General features: G+C 51.4%; 1 protein-coding gene and 1 long non-coding RNA gene across 2 annotated transcripts; one reads left to right on the plus strand and one right to left on the minus strand.

Moving 5' to 3' along the window:
* Positions 1–277: 277 nt before the first annotated feature.
* Positions 278–5,660, minus strand: KLF10 (Kruppel like factor 10). The gene is made up of 4 exons (XM_048287043.1): positions 5,554–5,660; positions 3,746–3,985; positions 2,767–3,643; positions 278–1,856 (listed from the first exon to the last, which is right to left on the minus strand). The coding sequence occupies exons 2-4, from the start codon at positions 3,974–3,976 to the stop codon at positions 1,597–1,599; spliced, it is 1,368 nt and encodes a 455-aa protein (XP_048143000.1). The 5' UTR covers positions 3,977–3,985; positions 5,554–5,660; the 3' UTR covers positions 278–1,596.
* Positions 5,661–5,845: 185 nt separating this feature from the next.
* On the plus strand, positions 5,846–9,979 carry LOC125317366. Its single transcript, XR_007200034.1, has 2 exons — positions 5,846–5,958; positions 6,657–9,979. It is a non-coding gene; the product is annotated as an uncharacterized LOC125317366 (long non-coding RNA).
* The last annotated feature ends 1,689 nt before the right edge of the window (positions 9,980–11,668 follow it).

Raw genomic sequence — 11,668 nt, forward strand, 5'->3', positions numbered from 1 at the left:
AGGGTGGCAGCCACCGACAGCCAGGCCATCGGGAACCGACCGGGTTCCTTCCTGGGGAAGGCAGTGCAATCACCAACAAAAAGGAAATACTTTCCATCAGCATTATAACGGCCCACACAGGCATGTGTAGTTTCAGGTGCTTAAGAAAAGCAGGGAGATAAACAGCTAGGACAAAAAACTCAAAACCAAACCAAAACACAGTAGTACGCACAGACTTGAAATTCCTCTCCTGTGGGCTTTATAGTGCTTAAAAAATACAAAAAATTAAGAGAGAGCATTCCATTGGTCAGGACAATTTTATTTTGATGTTATTTTCCTTGCAAAGGGATAAGTTCCACCATGAATTTAAAAAAAGAAAGCGGTCTATATTAAAGAAAATTGGTTTATTGTAAACAAAGTATAAAGTACAACATAAGAAATGTGCAAATCTTTAAAGTAGTCACAAAAAGCAGATCTAATACACTATTTTCAAACCATTCACTTTCTGATATGTGTCAACATAATATGATAAAATACAAGTAGTGAAACTTGATGCGTTCTCACAAAAGCTAGTTTAAATTCTAGGCCGGTGTCTTTGCTGCCTTGTTTTCCTTTTTGAATCACAACTTCCTAATTTAATACAATACATAATGTATCCATTTCAATTTTAGCATAAACTGCCTTTCAAAGAATAACACAATCAAGAAGGCTAAGATTCTTGGTTTTCTTCTTTAATCAACCCGAGTAGTTTACAGTTACCAAGTTTATCTTCAAGGTGCCCAGTATCCGCTCATGACAAGCGCAGTGAGAAGGTAGAAAGGAAACCATAAGCAACACAAAAGCAGAAACATCATGCGATGCCCAAGTATAACCAGCTGTAACAATTACAAAGCTTGCCAAAGCAGCTGGGGAAACATTACAAAGCTAAAAAGGATTTGGAAACATTCCTGCCCTTCGATGCCCATGTGGTGCCCCTGCATGCCCATCCCAAGCCCCTCCAGACACAGCAGTGTAAAGCTGGGGGTGTTAATCGCCCCATGCAGGAGGAGACAGCTAAAATCTCCAGGAGTCTGGCACCAAATCATTGATTATGATGGGGCTGGAGAACAGTTAGGAGGAAAAGATTCCACCAAGAAAAGGTGGCAGAAGTAGGAAAATCAATTTAGATTATCTTACGCAGGTGGGTTCTGGGCTTTCAAGACTGTGCCTGTACATTGCCACCGTCCTTGTCTGCGGCTACTGAAGACTGACAACTGACAGATAAAATTAGAGTTGGTCTCAGGCACGAACAGCAAACCCTCAGGAACACTTGCATGGGACTGGATCTAGAGCATACCCAAGTAATTTGCAAAATTCAAAACTGGCACAATGCGGCTGCTCGGCTCCAGAGCCTTCCCTTTCTTTCTCTCCTTACCAGTGCAAAAGACACCCGCTATTCCAGTCAGCCACTGGCTCTCCCAGCAACATCTTTTGTGACCGAGTGCAGGCTGCCTTTGCCTCTCTGCACTGCTGTCAGCAGCCGGTGAGCGAGAACCGCAGACCGGGAGAAAAAGCCTTTTTTCAGCCAGCCTACTGCAGCAACAACAGTTAATTCCACCATCGGCAGAGCGAGTCCTTTCACTGGGTGGTCGCAGATGTTGGCGGTACGGCAATATCATTGAGCTTGCTCACCTCCATTTGCCAGCTGGGTAACTTCTTCGCCGACAAGTGGCGACGCGCGTGCTTCGTGAGGTGGTCGCTCCGCATGAACCGCCGCTCGCACATCAGGCAGGCAAACTTCTTCTCCCCGGTGTGCGTTCTGCGGTGGCGAGACAGTTCATCAGACCGTGCAAACCTCCTCTCACAGCCTTTCCAACTGCAACTAAACGGCTTTTCTCCTAAAAGGGAAGAAATTAACAAAGGGAAAAACCCAGTGAGTACTAACTGAGCAATAAACACTGCTGCCTTAACTGGGAGGAAAGTTTCTATTATGGCAGCTGAGCCAAAAATCTATGTAACCATTATAGACATAAAATGTGGAAAACTATTTATGTACTAATATTTAAACATGCAGACTCACTATCCCTAAGGCTGAGTAGTATGGGTAAGGGTTACAGGGTTAAAAAGGGTTAAAATGGTTAAAGGTTAAAAATTCTCTGGAACCAATTGTTTGAAATGCTCTTCATATCTCAAGACAGCTGATTTTAACTCTCAGCTCCATGTAAACTGCGGATAATGATGACTCAGCATGCCCAAAACTCCCCTCGAAGCGCAGCCTGCAATGATGTTTTATGTAACGGAGCTCTAGTAATGCATTGTGAGCCTGTGTGAAGATACATGGGACTCTTTCTGCTGCTGCAGTTAAGGGCTGAGGCCAGAGAAGTTACTCTAGAATAACCAAGGTAGGAATTGTTTGGAGTGGATTCTCACATTCTCTCATAAAAGAATCTCTGAGTTTTACCCACTTCTGACAAAGGCATTCCTGAGGAGAAGCCAATAAGGCATCTTTAACTCTGGAAAGCATGCTCCACGTTGGGCAAGGCCTTACTTCCACAGATGCATTACTGAACACCTTCTGACATTAAGCGAATCCAGCACAAACAAACTGCTGAGTCAACTTCCCCTTGGGTAGACTTCCCGTCAGAGATTAGGCAGCATTAGAATGCATGCTGGCAAAAAAATGGTATTTCATTGCTAGCCCACAATTTGTTCCATGAACAGATCCAGTAATCACTACAACTGTAACAAGCTGTATATATAACCACAATTTTCTACAATAATTTTTAACATGCAGCAGCAGTGACCAACCTGTGTGTGTTCTGACGTGGGCCTTCAAATGTGAGCTCTTGAAGTACGTTTTCCCACATCCTGGGTAGCCGCAAATGTGACTTCTTATTCTTGAAGAATCAGCCTGAGGAGCGGTTTTTGCTGCAGAAGGTACAAAGCCAGGAGCGGGGGCAATGGGAGAGAGTCTCGTGCCATTTGGACTAACAATGGGAGCCTTTGTGCCCTGCACAACTGGCTGGGGCACAACAAACATGACAGCACCTTTGGGAACCTGGGTGCCCATGAAGACCATGGGCTGACAGAGAGCTGGCTGCTGGCTTGGCACAGTGTTGGGCACCACGGCCGTCACAACATTGTTGTTTGCAGGCAGCGGGACCATCTGGCAAATCACTGGCACAGGGGGGGCTCCGCTGCCTTGGGCAGGGGAGAGCGGTGCTGCCGCTGCTGGCTGCTGTGCTGGCTCAGGGACAGACTCCTCCCCGCTCACCGAGGGCTCTGTCAAGGGCACGGGCCCAACAGCTGGTTCTGCAGTTCTTCCTTCTGCCACCGACAGTTCGCTGGTCTCAGCACTGGCTCCACTCGGTGCCACGGCAGAGCACGAGGAGCGCTCTGCTTTGGTGTTCTGTTTCCTGTTTGTTTCCCTTGAGGCACTGTCCTGGTATTTGAGCACACTGGCTGTTCTCACCGGGCACGTTTTGTGATCGCAGAGCTGGGCATCGGCCGTGTGGCGGATAACACTCGTCACCCGAGCTTTCAGAGGCCTGGCTGCTGGAGATCTCTCTGCCTCTCTCCGAGGTGCAGCCAGAGGAGGCTTGGCAGCCTCGGACAGCCCCTTGCCGAGCGGATGGATCACCTGCGACATCTCGAAGTCAGAAGGGCTGTAGGGGGGTGTCAGGCACTGTGCAGGGGAGAGAGACACAGTAAGGGGGAGATGGTAATAGCACATCACCACACTAAATGATAAAAACAAGCACACACACATGCAAATTGGAAAACTTACGAATGCTGGTATCGCATTAAAGTCCGCTGCTCCAGGAAGTAAAGCCTCGTCACTTTCTTCTGACATGTCAGATGCAGGAGTTATAGGTCTCATTTCTGCATGTTTCTTGTAGTCTGATTTCCAGTTGCAACTCATAGAAATAAGGGCTTCTACAGCCTCATAATCGCTTTTTTCAGGTGTATTGTTCCAGCAATACCTTGTATCTCTCTGTTTTTCAGTCATCATCTCCATTTCTTACTCCTGTTTTGGTTAGAGAAAAAAGGAAACTTTAAATCTGATGCTAAGTTTGAGTATTTTGCAGTTGATTGTAAGAAAGCATTGCTAAAAACAAACAGGGCACCTGTGCAAGATAAATACACTTGGTATACCTATATTTTCCCGCCTTCCTTCTTATTTATGTAGTATTTTTATGAAGTTGTTAGTGAGGAAATCTGGCCATCAGATGAAAATTATATACTTTCTTGAGACAAAAGAACAATTCTGGATCTTAAGTATGTTAAAGTTATTCCACATTGCAAGACCTGTGTCTGAGAGCTTAAGAAAAATTTTCACGCCCCCCCAAAAAAGTAAATCAAAACTTCCTCCACCATCCCACTCTCCTTCTGTTTTTGATTTGGACACACACAGCCCTCAGCATTGTGCTTATTTTGGCACATGAGAAAGGACCGCACTGGGACTGATTCACATTTTCTTCGAAAGGAATTAACAACAAAAAATGTTCTAGAAAATAGCCAAAGGGTCTCTCTCACACACACAGGCATGTACGGGAAATCACCTGCTTGGAGAACTGCGATATACACACATACATACATACATATATACACGCACAGGTACCCTCCCATTCCTCTCTCCGCGGGTTCCCCCCGGCCCTCACGCGGCGCTGTGGGCGGGGCTCAGGGCGGGCCCCGCCCCCGACTGTTGGGCGCGCGCCACCCTCACCTCAGCGCACCCCGCCGGCCGCCTCCGCGCGCGCCGCCCCCGCCCTCCCCTATTGGCTCCCCCGGAGCCGCGCCGGGCGCCCATTGGCCCGCACCGAGCAGGGCGCGGCCCGGGGCGGGGCGCCTGAACAAAGCGTGATCGGCCGCCGCCGCGCGCCGACCTTTCCCCCAGTTCCCCGCGCGGCGCCCCCGCCCCGGCGCGCGGCGGCGGCCGGCTGTGAGGGCGGGGGGGGGGGGGGGAAGGAGCCCGGGCGGGAGGAGCCGTCACAGCGGGCGGGGGCCGGGCTGGGGTCAGCGCCGCCACACCCGGCGCCTCCCGCCGCGCGGGAAGGGAAGCGGAGCGGCGTCCCCGCGGGGAGCGGGCACGGCGGCGGCGGCCGGCTCTTCCCGGAGCGCCGCTCCGCTTCCCTGCCGCCGCGCCGCCCGCCCATCCCGCGTGGTGCCGGGATCCCCCCGGCTTTCTCCTCCTCCCTCGCCGCCGCCACCTGGTATATGCAGCCGCCGAGCCCGGCGCCCACACCCGGGCGGGCACGCAGGCACAAGAGGCTGCATGGCGCCGGACCGGAGCTGCCAACAGGTTCCCGGCGGCTTCTCTCCCTCCTTCCCTCCCTCCCGCGGCTTTCCTCGCCGGCTTGCCCCACGGTGGGCTCTCCACACGGGCGGCTCTCCTACAGCCCACCCCAGCAGCTCCAGTCTCCCGCCGCGATTCAGCCCCTCCAGCCGCCGCCGCCCCAGCCCGATCTCCCGCCCGCGGTCCCTCCTATGCTGGGTCGCCCCCGCACGTGCCCCGGGGATCCCCCTGCCGCACCATCTCCGGGGACTCCCTCCATCCCAGCCGCCCCAACGCCCCGGGATGCCCGGGTCGCTCACCGGAGGAGCCGAGGCCGCCCCGAGGTGCCGCCGCCGCTCTCCCGCTTTTCCTCTTTTTGTTCGCCGCTCCCCACTCGGGCGGCGGCGCCCCCGGGCTCGTGTGCGGGGGGGTGGGCGGGGCCCCCGGCCGCCCGCCGGCCAATCGCCGGCAAAGGTGTGTGGGGCGGCGGCCAATGAGCGCCGGGCGCCCGCGCGTGATCGGCGGCCGCGCGGCGGCGTGGCCGGAGTGTCAGCGCGGCGTGTCCCCGCCGGCGGCTGAGTCAGGGCGGCCGCCCCCGCCCCCCCCCGTCCCTGCCCTTCCCCTTCCCTCCCCGGCATCCGTGTGGGAGCGGCGGGGGCGGCCCGGCGCTTCCTCTCGCATGAGGTCACACGGCGGCGGGGGAGGGAGCTCCCCGCTGGGCTGAGGTGAAGCGAGGCCGCGGGCGGGGGAGAGGCGGAGAGCGGCGCGGTCGTTCCGACCTCCTCGGACCTTTCTGGCCCATCCCCGTGGTTTGGCGCGCCCGGGGACCCGCTGCTGTGTCCTGGCAGCACCCTCGGGGTGGGGAAAGTCGCTGCCACGCGTCGGGACCACCCCGGTCTGCAGCGGCGCTCCCGGCGCTGTCCGTGTCAGCCCGGGGGCACTGTTGTTGGCGGGAGATCCGAGGAAGACCCCAGGCAGGTCGGCCCCGCGGGGCTCGGCCGTCCCTGCCCGCGGCTCCCTCGCCCGCTCCCCGGCTGCTGCCGCCTGGCCGGCTCGGGAACAGCTGCGGCTTAGCTGGGTCACTGCTAATCGCGTTACCCCGCAGGCTGCGGCGCGCCACAAGGGCGAGAGCCGTGTGCTCCGTTCTGCTCGATGCAATGGTTAAGGCGGGTTCTTTTTCCCGTCAGAAAGTTGTAATGAAAGCAGAAAGAGCGGCTCTGTGTGTCAGGACTTGAGAAGCCGGATCCAGGCCAGGCTGCAGCTGTGACTGGTGCTGGGCTCTAGAAATGCTATTGATGCTTCGTTGTAGTTCTGTTTCTTTCCTCCTGCTTATTCAGCCTCACTTAAGAGAGCTCCTTCTCCTCCGAAGCAGTTCAGTGACATTTGGTCAGAGCATTTTCCCCTTTTTTTTTTTTTTTTTTAGCACCTTCTTTGCCTCAGTCTTCAACAGTAAGACCAGTTATCCTCAGGACAACGGCCCTTCTAAGCTGGTAGACAGGGATGGGGAGCAGAATGGACCCCCTGTAAGACAGGAGGAAGCAGTGACCTGCTGTGCTACTTAGATACAAGTCTATGGGACTGGATTGGACTCATCCTAGGGTGATGAGGGAGCTGGTGGAAGAGCTCACCAAGCCCCTCTTCATCGTTTATCATCAGTTCTGGCTAACCAAGGAGGTCACAGATGACTGGAAGCTGGCCAGTGTGACGCCCATCCACAAGAAGGGCCAGAAGGCGGATCCAGAGAACTAGAAGCCTGTCAGCCTCACCTCGGTGCCCAGCAAGGTTATGGAGCAGATTATCTTAAGTGCAATCACATGACACATACAAGACAACCAAGGGATCAGTCCCAGCCAGCATGGCTTAGGAAAGCCAGGTCCTGCCTGACCAACCTGATCTCATTTTATGACCAGGTAATCTGCCTAGTAGATGAGGGGAAGGTTGTGGATGTAGTCTACCTGGACTTCAGTAAAGCTTTTGACTCTGTCTACCACAGCATGCTCCTGAAAAAGCTGGCAGCCCATGGCTTGGAGAGGCAAACACTTCACTGCATTGAGAACTGGCTGAATGGCCAAGCCCAGAGAGTGGTGGTGAATGGTGCTACCTCCAGTTGGCGTCCAGTCACCAGTGGTGTCTCCCAGGGATCAGTGTTGGGCCCCATCCTGTTTAATATCTTTACTGATGATCTGGATGAGGGGATCCAGTAAGTTTGTGGACAGCACTAAGTTAGGTACGAGTGTTGGTCTGCTGTGGGATAGGAAGTCTCTGCAGAGGGATCTGGACAAGCTGAATCAATGGCCCTAAAGCCAGAATAAGGAAAAGTACTGGGTCCTATACTTTGTCCACAATAAGCCCATGCAGCACTACTCGCTGTGGATAGTGTCTGGAAAGCTGCCCAGAAGAAAAGAACCTGGGGGTGCTGGTCAACAACAACTGAATGTCAGCCAGTGTGTGCCCAGGTGGCCAAGAAGGCCGATGACATCCTGGCCTGTGTCAGCAATAGTGTGGCTAGCAGGACCAGGACAGTGACCCTCCCCATGTACTCAGCACTGGTGAGGCCACACCTCAAGTGCTGTGTTCAATTCAAGGCCCCTCAGTTCAGGAAGGACATTGAGGTGCTGGAGCGTGTCCAGAGAAGGACAACTGAGCTGATGTAGGGTCTGGAGTACCAGCTGAGGGTTGGTTAGCCTGCAGAAAAGGAGGCTCAGGGGTGACATTATTGCTCTCTGTAACGACCTGACAAGAGTTGTAGCCGGGTGGGGGTCGAGCTCTTTTCCCAGGCAACAAGCAACAGGTTGAGAAGACAGTCAAGTTGCCTCAGGGGCAGTTTAGGTTGGACATTAGAAGGAATTTCTTCACAGAAAGGGTGATAAGCACTAAAATGGGCTGCCCAGGGGAGGTGGTGCAGTCATCATCCCTGGGGATGTTTAAGGAAAGACTGGATGTGGCACTTAGTGCCATGGTCTAGTTGGCATGGTGGTGTTCAGTCAGAGGTCTCAGATGCCTTTCCAACCCAATTGTTCTGTGATTCTGTCATTCTTCCTGTCCTTCCCCTTTTCAATGGTGTCATGGCCCTATTCTTTCATTCTGCTTAATTCTTCCCCATGCCAGCCAATTCCAATTGGCAGAAGGGGTCTGGCAGGAGGTGATGTGTTCCTCTAACTCGCCTGAAAGCAAGGAAATGAGCAGTTTCTTCAGCCTGAAGATAGAATAAGGATATAAATATTGCAAAACATGATCATAGGTGTGTGTAATTTAAAGTAATACTTAATAAATTCAAAGACATGTATTGACAAAAGAGTGGTAATTTTATTCCCAGGAAGACACGTTTAAAAAAAATTGCTTTAATTCCAGTATTTCAATTGATACTTGTACAGATGGAATCTCTGTTACTTGGCGTCACAGTGGTACCCCAGACACATCTGATGGGATGTGCTCTCCTACTATACCCCCATGCACCAGGCCGCCAGTGGTGGGATCCCTTTCTCCTTGCTCCTACACCTGCCACAATTGTCACCTCTAGGAAAACATGCCACTTGGCAGAGGGAAATCTGCATCTCACATCTTCTGTTTCTGTTATGCAGCCTGGGTATCTGCCTGACTTTCTGACAGATTTTGTAAGATCCCTCCAGTGCCTTCAGGGAAATAGATTGGCTTGACTGCCTTATCTAGAGGGAATTCCCAAAAGAGAATTCACTTCAGGATGATCCAAACTCCTTTCACTACTAGTAGCAAACAGTTGTTTACAAATTACTCCATTGGATCCCGCGTGTCTGGGTGTCTTATCAGGAGAAAGTGTGTTTACTGTGTGTTTCACACTGAAATCAATGGGGAAAAAATGTTGATAAAAGGGTTGCTTGGCTCCCAGAACATGCTGTCCTTTGCCAAAAGGTGCTACTGTCACACAAGGCACAGCTGGGGAAAGAACTCCTGGCTCACAAGTGCATCTGTCTGCATCTGCCCCGGCTGAAATAAAGGTTATGGAACAAATACTCAATAGGTCTTGGTGAAATTCTGTGTTTTCTGTTTATGGCAAGTTCTGTCATGGTTTCTGTGATTGTAACTGGTTTTATTTAAAACATTCTGAAATCTCATTTGAAGCATATTATTGCCACTAAAACTAAATCTGTATGTTATAAATGAAGTCTGTAATTCGTGCTGTTATGTATAAAAATGAACTGTAATAAAACTATACAGAGCCAGAGTTTCAAACCTCCCCACCAGCCTGGCTGAGAGGAAAATTTTACAACACTAGAGCAGTTGAAAAGGAAGTTTTTTCAGCACAGATGTAATCAATAGGTGAGGATTCCACCCTAGGTGGGGTTGGATCTTATCACTGAGACATTAACACTATGATGACTTGATCGCTATCTTCTGATATCTACATCTCAGCCGATAAGGAATTGGACATAACTGTTCCAGGAACCAGAGATGGCCCATTCATCATCCAAGATGGACAATTCATCAGACCCAGGAAATGCTTTGTGCAGTCCAACTTCGGGACAAGAAAACGTCATGAATGTGCTAAATGGCGAGAAGAACAGAATTCGACTCTGCCCAAGAACTGTATAAGAAGGAACCAGCTGAAGCAGCATTCGTGAACTTGGGAGGTCTGATGGGATAGAGGTCAGATCTGTGCGTGTTCACCCAGCTCCAGCCCCGGGCTCGGCGCTGCTTTTCTCGATCATGGCTTTCTGTGTGACCGATCTTTCAGCCACGGAATAAAATCTATTTCTTTATTAAATTTAATTTGGCTGAATTTCTTTACCTCATGTAAAAGTTGCACCAGCCTACATGATAAATTCACTCACAAAGCTAATTGTTTCTCCTGAACATTCAGCAGAAAATTGTCACTTTTTTCACCCTCACTTGTATGTAATGCATATATACAAATATTTACTGATACAGTAAGAACTTTAGTGTTAAAAATCTGGTTTCCAACATGAACAGAAGATCTGTAACATGGACTACTGTCACCATTTTTAGTTTGTTTGCTATGGCAACATGTTGAAGGTGTGTGCCGGAGTGTTTGAGGAAGTTAAGGTGATTATGCAGTAATTTTCTAGAAGTAAAGTGCTCTTCGGAGGGAGTACTATTATTTTCATATAAAATGGAAAGGTGAAATTAGCATAGCAATGTTTAAGCTTGATCATGTGCCTTTTAGACTTGTCATAAGGGTGACTTGAGTTTTGGCCATATCTGTCTCAGTTTGTGTGATGTGAAGTAGGTTGTGATCCAACACTGACAGGTAGTTCTCAACTCTGCTATGGTGTAACTATGAGAAAATAACAAAGGGCTGACATGCAATGGCAGCTTATGCTTCAGGTGGCCTGTTCTGTTTTGTTCTTTTCCCACTCTTACTTCTTTCTCCCCTGTCCTTGCTTTACCTCCTTGCCCATCCTCCTCTTGGTTTCCCAGTCAGCCATCTCAGCTCTTTGTTGCTGTGGGCACTGCAGGATCACCCTTTCTGCTCCTGGCACCCCTTCCAGCAGCGACTCTCCATGGGTCCTCACGGCTCGCCTGTCCCAGCTGCCAATCTCATGTGCCCCTGGCACACACAGTGCTTCTAATGCCTCTTAATGCACCTTCCTTCCCATCATGTCCATACTGCCTTTGCCCCGTGAAAGTCTCTCCCTGTGGCCATTCCCAGTAACCTGCACTTGCTGTAGCCTGCTCTGCACCACTTATGGCCATTCAGATCCTGCTGCCTCCTCCACCATTTCTGGATCCTCCTTAATGTATTCCTCCTCCACTGACACCTCCAGCCACTGATGTTCCCAGCCCTGCCTCCCCAACTGCCCTCTTCCTCTGCTTCTTTAAACCAGCTTGTTACGACTTTGATTTCCAGAGCAACCCTCTGCAGCCACGCCTCTCTCCAGTCCGCTTGTCCGGTTACTCAGGAAGCCTCCTGCTCATTCTCCCTGTGTGAGAGTCACCTCTCACCCCTGGGTTTTGTTCCCACGATGCCAATGCTTGTCTGCTGCTGCCACCATCCCGGTGCAAGGCCCTGCAGGTTTTGTATTGTGTGCTGACCAGCTGCAGTCAAAATACACAGAAAGACTGGGGCTGGACTGGTCAGTCAAAAACCTGTTACACTTCTCCTCCTTTAGGCCAGATCTTCAGATGTGTTCTGGGTTTGGCAGGGAGTATGGGCTTTGTCAGAGACTGCCTGGTGGTGTGGGGGATTGGGATGCAGGTGGGATGAAGGACTTCATGAGAGGGTGTAGAGGGGCTTTGCTGTGCCTGTCCTCCACAAACAGGCTTGACTGTCATCTCAGTGGCATGTCCTGTAGCTGCATTTGTAGCTGCTGGCCTTGGTTCAGGAAAGAGCAGTCCTCGGAAGTGAGGAGATGTATCTGTTCCTTGACTCCCACAGTCCACAGGAGCTTTGTGTCCCCTCAGAGACCTCCGGTCCCTTCTGAGTGCACAGGCAGGAGC

Source organism: Corvus hawaiiensis, chromosome 26 (genome assembly GCF_020740725.1).
Source record: "Corvus hawaiiensis isolate bCorHaw1 chromosome 26, bCorHaw1.pri.cur, whole genome shotgun sequence".
Lineage (NCBI taxonomy): Eukaryota > Metazoa > Chordata > Aves > Passeriformes > Corvidae > Corvus > Corvus hawaiiensis.